Genomic DNA, 10,834 nt, shown 5'->3' on the forward strand with positions numbered 1-10,834 from the left:
CAGCGCGACAGAAATACCACTGTTTGAGACTGTCACCTTAAATGTACATTGTAAGTTGAACTTTTTTATTAGCTTTTTAAAAACTGAATATATCGCCCGTTTTTAGATACCTTCCAACATCCGTCCATCTTTATTAGCATATTAGTAAAAAAAATTATCATCTTGTTTATACGTAATCAACAATCTATACTATTATAATAAAGCGTAAACACACACGTCTTTGTTGCTTAAGATGTCAGCAATTACAGCATATTTTTAAATAATTCTTTTTTAATAAAAAGCCTTACACTTACGTCACGCTTTAGGCTATATATTTTCACACCATTAAACTTAGGGGTAAATATTTTGGATAAAAACCCTAATGTGGGAAAGATACCATAAGCTGCCAACATCAAGGAAGCAAAGTTGTCATCATGTCATGTCATTTTGACATTTGCTATTGATAATTTCACAAACATAAACAATAATATAAAATTTTCATAATTTCGTGCGTCTCCTCCTCCGTCGTATAAGGGTAGGCAACGCATCTGCAATTGCGGATGTCTATGGGCAGCGGTCGCTTCGCCATTTTGGCGGTTTCAGGTGGCCGCTTGCTCGTTTGCCACCTTATGTTATAAAAAAAAAAAAGTTAAAAAACTTAGCTCCCAACTTATACTTTATTCTACTAATATTATAAAGAGGAATAATTTGCATTTTTGTATATGTGATTTTTCTGTTAGTAACATAGGCATCTTTTATTATCTTTCTTTAATTTTAAAAGGACAAAGTCACGAGCAACAGCTTGTATAATATAATACAGTACATACAATGAGAAATTATAACCCATTATATTAATAAGATGCTTTAATATAGGAAATTGAATATACTCACCGAAACATAATCTAATTTACTCGTAAAAGGGCAATTTCCAAAGACTATCAAGTCACAAAGGTCGTTAGATTTTCTATTTAATCTACATAAATATGAACCAATCAAAAACGAATTAGAATCAAATCAGCGTCTCTAACAATTATGCTCTAATATAATTGTACTAGGAAATTGTCCTAGATTGTAAACGTAGGTAGAAATAATTTGATATGGATAAAATATGAAGCCAATGAACTTTTTAAACGCATTTTTCTTTTATTTACATTAGTAACCTCTAAAATTATCAGTATTTCTCTACTATACAACTAGCTGTTCCCGTGCGGCTTCATCCGCATGAAGTTATTACCTTACTATGGCAATCTTGCTTCCTTGATGTTAGCAGCAACTTATGGTCTCTTTCCCACATTAGATTTTTTATCCAAAATATTTACCCTCAAGTTTAATGGCTTGAAAATATATAGCCTAAAGCGTGATGATGTAGGGCTTTTTATTAGAAAAAGAATTATTCAAAAATATGCTGTAATTGCTGACATCTTAGGCAACAAAGTGTGTGTTTACGCTTTATTATAATAGTATAGATAATTGCTTCTTCGCTCGAGCGAAATAAAAAAAACATATAGCCTATACTCACTGATAACGTAGCTTTTTAAGGGTGAAAGAATTTTTGAAATCGGCCCAGTAGTTGAGTTATTTCAATACATACAAAAAATACAAATCTTTCCTTTTTATAATATGAGGTGTGTATATAAACTTTCCTCTTGAATTACTCTATTAAAAACTGCATCAATCCTTTGCTTAGTTTTAAAGATCTAAGCATAGTGACAAAGCGGGAAGAGATTTTGTTTTATTCTATGTACTGACGATTAAGAAAGTGTTAAGATTGGATGGCTACAAAGGTAGAGGAAGACCGAAGAAAGTATGGATTGTGTGAAAGAGGATATGCTTAAGAAAGGAGTGGATTCAGATATCACGGCTGATAGAGATGTATGGAAAAGCACATACTGTGCCGACCCTCCGTAAGGGATAAGGGCAAGTGGATGATGACCATTGACGATATAAAGCAGTAATTACATACTGCGGTAAGCTTACAGAAGTGTAGTAATTGTTACAATTATATTTAATTCACGCAACATACTGCAAGAAAGCTTTCTTTGTAACAAAGCAAGTATTTTAATAGCTAAAACTGTTGGAACTTACGAGATTCGTGTCGGTTGAAGCGTAAATGCGGATCCCAACTTTGCAATTTTGCGAGAGAAATTTCATTTAAACTAAAACTCTTGCGATTTGTAACATCTTAGATAAGAGGTGAAATTTAAAATTATCTAACATCAGTGATAGGAATTCCGAGATTTAAAAGGCGTTAGAAAAATAGGACGAAAAAAATAATTATTTGAAAATGAGAGCAGAGCAGAAAGAAACTATTTTAAGGGAACACCAAAGCGTTGAAACTAACTACAAACATCTGAACTCTGTCATGACTAATTTTATTAAAAAAGAAATACCATGACTGTTATTTGAATTGTAAAAAACATGCGTTATTCCTGTGGCCGCTTATTCGATCATCGCCTTATAAAATTTAAAAAAAAAGTTCGAGTCTCCTTCCCAAATCCAAACCTCCAGACTGATTAAATCTCTCCCACCAAAACAAAATCCAGTACCTCCATATTTCTATGTATTGAAATAACTCAAAAACTACTGCGTTGATTTCTATAATTGTTTAAAAGCTACGTCATTGTTGCGTTATATCATACTATCATACTAATATTAAAAAATTTTGATGGATGTTTGTTAGAGTTTATAGCCTAAACTGCTGAACGAATCTCGATTAAATTTGGTACTTACGTAGAGGATAGTCTGAAAGAACAAGTTAGCCACTTACTTTGTTTTTATTCCACACGGACGGAGTCGCGAGCGAAAGCTACTAGGCTATATTTTAATTAATAAGTATTTGTACACAGTCGCACCAGAAGCTGTTAAAGTACGCGCGGAGCCATCAGAGCTGAGGCCGGGAACGGAAGCCACGTTGTACTGTGATGCCGCCTCCAGCAACCCTCCCGCGGCACTCTCCTGGTGGAGAGATGGGATACCAGTGCAAGGTAAGGATTAAAAAATATTACAATACTGTTATAAATGAAACATTGATCTGTCTCTAAAGTACTAGACTTTCAAAAACCTTGACAGTGTTTTATAATGATTAGCCTATCTGTACTTATGTTTGTCTATTCCTAGGTCTTCCAATGCAGCTAAAGAAAGGTCTCCATGGCGGCACAGTCTCCACTATAGAGTTGAAATTGAACGTCAGCAAGGAACTGAACGGCGCAGTGTACACCTGCCAGGCTACCAATGAGGCGTTACAGCGAAGTGTGCACGATGCCTTACCGCTTAAAGTGCTTTGTAAGTTTCACTAAGAGTTATCGAAACGTAGTTGCTTAGTAAATCTATATTAAGTTTAACTAAGGAATAATTTGTTGATCAATTAAAGGCTGAGTATCTACGGTAGTCCTTTAATAAGGAAGGAAATAAACAGTAAACCATGATTAGGTTTGACTGGACAGTGCATGTTTATGCCAGTAATTGGCACACTTGCATTCAAGTTACTGGCACATGTCAGCTACATGTAGTTGTGAATGGTTGCTGGCATACCAGTTAACATTGGGAATTGCATATAATATCTACTTTATAGCCGTTTATAAATGATACATATTTTATCAAAGACAATTTTGATTCATAAAGTACTATTTACCATTTGCAAATTCCATGTTGCAAGTTGCAAATTCATATGTATTATAACTACATAATTTACCCGACGTTCTTACGGTGAAGTAAAACATCGTGATGCACATATCGGCGAATAAATTCAAAGATATATGTGAAGTCAACTCGTAGTTGGCCAGCGTGGTTGACTATAGCCTAGTCATTTAGGGTAGGCTCCGAGACCCTTAATGGGGACGTATAGTGATCTAGTGATGACATAAATGTCATTATCTAACCAACACTGATGATTCTATCTAGATGCGCCGATCTTCGACGAGACTACACAAGAGACGGCAGTAGGTGTGGAGAATGAACCGCTGGTGATAGTGGTGCGGGCCGACGGTAACCCGCCCAGCATCGCCTACACGTGGACTAAAGACGGCCTGCCCATCACACAGTCTTCGTATAGCAGTTCAAGTAAGTTCAAATGTATACAAAATAAATAATAACTTTTACCAAGTCTGTACACCTAATCTTTGAGTTCTAAGAGACAGGACTTGACAAACTTATTTCTCTGTCAAAATACGCATATATGTTCTTTTGCTACTGTGCTTTTTTAGGGTGTAAATTAAGTCAGGATGGCATATTATAGTTTTTTCTTCCATATCAGCAAATATGCACGTATGTTTATGCCCCGAGAAATGTGGCCCAATTTTTTCAGTTCAACTACGTTTATCTAGTCCATTTCTTATAGTCAAAGTGTCTAGGTATTGATTCAACACGACAGACTTCGTTAGTGCCGTCTACAAACATTTATCAGATGAATTTAATTTCCTTTGAGTGGGAACTCAAATAGAATGTCAAATTACATATAATTTAATATGGATTTATAATTCAGAAACGAAATTACTATTTATTTAGTGATTTAATTTATACTACGAGTACAATTATTAGTTAGTACAAGTCCCATTCCCTTTAAGGAAAGTAGATTTGACAGTGGAGACGCATAAGAAGGGGAAATATTCTGTTTATGTGAGTCTTAGTCAATTGAGGGTCGATATGCTCTCTGTGGATTTAGATGGCCACTCAATCATTTGCAATTATATCATAAAAAAACAAAAGTTACGATACTACAAAATACATCAATTAGAGCGGACGCACAACTTCGATTAAACAATCGCGATTGTCGATTGTTACGCAGCCTTCAACTATTTAGTTGCACGACTTAAAATCCAGTAGCGTAACCTCCATATTAGCTCATACGAATCAGAGACTACACAGTTGTGCGATAGTTTAGTCAAAGGTGTGCATTATAGATTTCTTTTATTTGACAATAACGAATAATATGTTTATTTTATTTGACAGACGATAGAATAATATCAGAAGGCAGTATGTTGAACATGACGCGTCTGACGCGACATGACGCCGGCGTGTACACGTGCGAGGCGGTCAACTCGCAGGGCGCGGCCACACTCAACATCACCGTCTCCGTCCATTGTAAGTAATCAAATAAAATACTATAACATCGCTTTTAAAAAAATAATACCTAGCCTATGTGTTCTTCCAGACTATCCTCTACATCTCTACAAAATTTCATCGAGATCCGTTCAGCTTAGGGAACAAACTCTAACAAACATTTGTCCATCCATCTAAACTTTTGTATTTACAATATTAAGCTGTAAGATTATAATTCGTAACATCATTAAAATTTGCAAAATGATTAAAATTTGTAACGTCATTAAAATTTGTGTACTGATTATAATTTGTAAAATCATTATAAATTGTAAAATTTGTAATTAGATATCGCTTACCATCATCTGTAGCAACTCGTTACTGTAAATTTACATTAAGTTAATATTGTTTCTAGAAACTTCTAGAATTTCTAGAAATTATAGTTATTTTTACTAGGTAATTTATTAAATTTATCTCTCCATACAATTTCGTAAATTCTTGTGTAACCAAAAATACATTTAAAAAGGTAAAGATAAGAGAAATCGTTAGTAATAACTGCTTATGAATTACCTTGTTAACTTTCCTAGAAATTGCATATGACCCGTACATTGTAAGTTATTTTATAACCTCATACAGACGTTAGTGGAAATTGCTAATAACGAAGCAAGAAAACCTTGTACCTTGTTTATACATCGTTAAGAAAATCTGATTTTGCTTTGGAAATTTCCATAGTAAGAAAGAAAATAGAAATGAGTTTTTATATACATAGTAAATAATTTCTGCAATATGATAATTCAATAACATGAGAAAATCTTTAAAGAAACTTTCCATCTGCATATTCTGTATTTATTTTTTTTATAACATAAGGTGGCAAACGAGCAAGCGGCCACCTGAATCCGCCGAAGCGGCGAAGCGACCGCTGCCCATAAACATCCGCAATTGCAGATACATTACTTACCCTTTTCTGACGAAGGAGGAGACGCACATAAAGAGGATATTTCCCCTTCCTATGCATCTCCTCCGCCGTCAAATCCACTTTCCCTTTCCATCCTCTCCTTATAAGAAAAGAGTGGTAAAGAGAAAGGGAATTAAATAAGGCCTCCGGCACCACACTCATCAGACGAAACACGGAATTGTTTCCATTTCATTCCTGTCTTCTGGGTGGACGTGTTATTACACCGGGCGTGCCGGCCTATTCGTGCTAAGATGTTATGTAAATATAACACCAAGAAAAATTTATTTAGTTATAGAGAACATTATGAACGTGAACGTTATCCTGTATAATATTCTTAACTCTTATGAAGTCCTCTACTTCCACAAAATTTGTTCCCTTATCTGACAATGACGTCATTTTTAAGCTATCTGAGCTTCTATCAGCCAGTGGTGGGACAGAACCTAAAACTTAAGATAAAACGGATTTGAAACTATGTTTAAGTTTTTGTGGTGGGGTTAAACCTTTTCTTTTCTTTTTAGATGCGGCAGGAATTAAAACTGTAACACAAAACGGTATTGCTAATCCAAACGAAGACGCTGTATTAGCTTGTACTGCTACTGGTGAGTATCAGGAACATTAAGTTTACAAGAACACATTTTTATCTCAAATTTTACGAAAAGACAGACAGAAATAGCTCTACTTTGAACTAGCTGTTGCTATGTTACTAACTGATAACGTAGCTTTCTAATGGTGAAAAAATTTTTGAAACAACACAGTACTTTTTAAGTTATTTAAACATATATCAAAATACGAAAATACAAATCATACCTCTTTATAAACATCAGTATAGATGAGAGTTTTTGCAAAATGCAGTATTTTCTTTAATGTTTCATTTTTATTGAATATAAATCTATTATCAAAAAGCTGTAGTGACTCTTAACAGAGGATCTACTAAATATTATAAGTCACTTTTTCCAATAAAATCATCCATAATAAAAGAAACAAACCTAAAATAGTAAAAACAAATTAAAGAGACATATATTTACAGAGTCAGTTAAAGTCTACGAGACTAAATACTAAGAAAACAAAACAATAACATTAGAAAACCCGAATGAATTTTTATGTCTAATTTCGAATCGTATTCCAGGTAATCCTTTGACATCGGAACATATTAAATGGCAAAGAAAAGGTTATAATATCGATTCTAGAACAATCACATTCGAATCGAGAAATCAAACGAGTTATCTAACAATCGATAGAGCGACGAGAGAAGATGTTGGGAATTACCAATGCGTTGTGGACAACGGCATCGGCGGAGAAACCAAACAAGATGTTATGCTGGTTGTTAAATTCAAACCGGAAATGGATACTTCGCCCAATTTGGCGAAATCAGCGACAAATGTTGGTCAAGTTGGAAGACTTACTTGCAGGTATAAATTGAAATAACTTTATTGAAACAATTAAAAAACTCATAAACTGTCCTATAAAAAGATTTTTTTAGAGTCAGAAGAACATATTTAATTAATAATGATATAGCAACCCTAAAAATATTGGATTTAAATAGATCCTAGTAATGCGTGTTCAGATATAAGAACTTAAAAGAAAAGAAGAGAAGAAATAAAAGAAATATAAGAACGTGCCATATACCAGACAACTGTAGAATTTATTTGAGTATTAGCAGAATTTATACTATCTATACTATTATGATAAAGCTTAAACACACACTGCTTTGTTGCCTAAGATTGCAATTACAGCATATTTTTGAATAGTATTTTTTAATAATAAGCCCTACACTTACGTCACGCTTTAGGCTATATATTTTCACGCCATTAAACTTTGGGAGTAAATATCAAAATCCTAATGTGGGAAAGAGACCATAATTTGCTGCCAACATCAAGGAAGCAATTGTCATTTGTGCATTTGAATTTTGACATTTCATGCGGATGAAGCCGCCCTGGAACAGCTAGTTAGTGATGCACCTCTAGGGGATGTTTTTATTCTTGTCTAGATTATTTACCTATGTAATTTTTACCTAGGACATAATTCTCGTGGTTAAACTGTCTATGTAACAAAAATATTTATAAATATTAACCCATTCTAAATATCCTTGTTAAAGAGGTAATCTTCATTCTATTTGCTAGTATTAATTGTGCCAAAAAGAGTTATTTAGTTTCTCTTTCTCAGGTCATTGATCCCGTCCAGATAAAACTCCAACAAACATTTAGTTAGAATTTCACTGAAAATTCGACCAGTAACGTTATCTTCACAATTTAAATTTCCCAAAGTCGGCAAAAGTTTTGTTGGAAGTTTCAATAATCGACAGAGAAATTGCAGTCTTAGGTTTAAATTTCCAAACGGCCTTTGAAGCATTATTTTATTTCTCTTTATAGCCACGGTTTTAAACAATAAAATGTTTGTTATAAAGGCTTACTTCTTATTGAAATCTATCGCTCTCTTAAAAATAAAACATTTATAAGAGAAATTTATTTAGAAGAGCGTCACTAGCATGGGGGTTGATACTTGACTTATAATCTACAGGTTGTGGATTCAAATCCCATTTACCAATGTGATTTTAGAATTTCATATGTACATAATTTACCCAACGTTCTTACGGTGAAGGATAACATCGTGGTCCATATCGGCGAAGAAATTCAAAGATATGTGTGATGTTTAGTAGTATCATGGTTGACTAAGGCCTAGTCGCCACTTAGACTTCGAGCCCTTCAATAGGAAAAGTGATCTGGTGGTGAATAGAGCAACTACAAAAATGACATATATATGTTTCTATTGGACGCAATAATTTCAGATGCAAAACAGCACCAGCGCCTAACTTCACATGGTCAAAGAACGGAGCCAAACTGCCCGTTAATACTTCTACTAAATACTTCGCGGAGTTTCATAAATCTGATGCAATCACTTACACATCAGTGTTATTAATTAATGATGTGACATCTTCTGACTACGGTTCGTACGAGTGCGGAGCGCGGAACGACCTCGGCTTCAGCACTACGTCTGTAAAATTGGATATCACAAGTGCACCAGGTAACACTATAAACTCGTTTGTTTATTGGTATTCTATATCACAAATGTCTCGATTTTAATGTGCGATATAATCGTTTTACGAGCTAGCTGTTGCCCGCGACTTCGTCCGCGTGGTATTAGAAAACAGACGAACTATGTAAAAAACAAAAAACTACGTGTCCCCTAGGAACCGGATATTTTTTGGGGATGATTCTATCCAATGTATACTCCAGACTTTGTTTTATATGACAAATTTCAATAAAATATTTAGAACCGTTGCAGAATTATCGAGTAAACATTTAAGGACAAAATTAATGCATCCCATAGGAACCGTAACTATTTTCGGGATAAAAAGTAGCCTATGTGTTCTTCCAGACTATCCTCTACATCCATACTAAATTTCATTGAAATCCGTTTAGGTGTTTTGGCTACAAAATCTAACAAACATCCATCTAAACTTTTGCATTTATAATATTTAATGTGTGATTTGTTTTAGATTTGGTATCGTCTCTAACAGTAACTAATGTGACACACAACTCAGTCACTCTCTCCTGGGTGCCGGGCTTCGACGGCGGCCTGCCTTCCTGGTTCAGGATACGATTCCGGTGAGCATATATACTGCAACATTTATCTGACATTTCTACATATATTAGCCGTTTCTCACGACTTCATCTGTGTGAAATTAAAATAGTAAATATAGCCTATGTTACTCAGTTGTAACGTAGCTTAATGGTGAAAGAATTGACCCGGTAGTTTTTGAGTTATTATACACACAAAAATACAAATCTTTCCTCTTTGTAATATTAGTATAGGTAAAACTACAATACTTTTAATATTTTTCCGATCTTATCCCACTTTATTTCACTAGTGACTAAAACTTTCGGTTTCGGCACATTTCAGGTCAAATACCTTTTGATCCGTTTCTTAAACCCTATATAAGAAAATTGTTTTAAAAATGGCTTTATTACAATAAATAATCGTAATCTTTATTTTTTATGAAGTTTCGGTTTCGTCCGAAACAGAAAGCAAAGCCGATTTCTGTTTCTGTTATGTTCGAGAAACCAGCTTTCGGACACTAACTGTAATTAGCTATATACCAATAATGTGTTTACAGTAAAATCTACGATGACGCATACAAATATGAGGACGTTGTCCCGCGGAATGCGACGTCCTTCACCGTATCGGGGCTGGAGCGCGGCAAAGACTACGTCTTCTCCGTGATGGCCATCAACAAGATAGGACAGAGCAAATACAGACCTGATGATACCAAAGCTACCACACTAAGTAAGTATTTATTCAACTTAGCTCGCGACTTAAGTATACTCAGTGATAACGTAGCTTTTTAATGGTGAAAGAATTTTTGAAATCATCCCAATAGTTTTTGAGTTATTTCAATAAAATCAAAAATATTAACATACAAATCTTTCCTCTTTATTATATTAGTATACTGACTTAACGCTTTAAGAATCGAATGGCACCTAATTTAAAATTAGTCTTTTGTACCCCTTGGGATTACCCAAGTTGTATTAACAACAAATACCACACAAGTATTCTCGTAACTGTCACTTAAATATTCGTGATAGACCCTCTGGTTACTATCTATGCCTTTAGGTTACTTCCTTACCAATTGTAGTGGCATAATGTTAAGTGACCACTGTAGGGAACTACACATACCAGTAGCTGACATTTGTTGATTGCATTTTAATGTTATATTAGCTGTTGCCTGCGACTTCGTCCATGCAATATTGAGATAAAAAAAAGTACCGTATATGCTGGTATATCAGCCTTCAGTGAAAGTCTGCTCGAAATCGGTCCAGTCGTTTCGGAGATTACCCGGAACAAACGCGGCTTGCGGACAGACAGATA

The 10,834-nt window shown here is 34.6% G+C and overlaps 1 protein-coding gene across 1 annotated transcript in view; it reads left to right on the forward strand.

Moving 5' to 3' along the window:
* The window catches only part of LOC106108688 (nephrin), a 196,369-nt gene that overhangs the window by 181,047 nt on the left and 4,488 nt on the right, over positions 1–10,834 (forward strand). The window contains exons 12-21 of the mRNA XM_013289946.1: positions 4–50; positions 2,826–2,963; positions 3,097–3,261; positions 3,880–4,038; positions 4,927–5,058; positions 6,487–6,567; positions 7,095–7,377; positions 8,754–8,989; positions 9,465–9,573; positions 10,083–10,252. Of these exons, the coding sequence (XP_013145400.1) occupies positions 4–50; positions 2,826–2,963; positions 3,097–3,261; positions 3,880–4,038; positions 4,927–5,058; positions 6,487–6,567; positions 7,095–7,377; positions 8,754–8,989; positions 9,465–9,573; positions 10,083–10,252 (1,520 nt within the window). The remainder of the gene's footprint in view (positions 1–3; positions 51–2,825; positions 2,964–3,096; positions 3,262–3,879; positions 4,039–4,926; positions 5,059–6,486; positions 6,568–7,094; positions 7,378–8,753; positions 8,990–9,464; positions 9,574–10,082; positions 10,253–10,834) is intronic.

Source organism: Papilio polytes, unplaced genomic scaffold (genome assembly GCF_000836215.1).
Source record: "Papilio polytes unplaced genomic scaffold, Ppol_1.0 DF821400.1, whole genome shotgun sequence".
Taxonomy (NCBI): Eukaryota; Metazoa; Arthropoda; class Insecta; order Lepidoptera; family Papilionidae; genus Papilio; species Papilio polytes.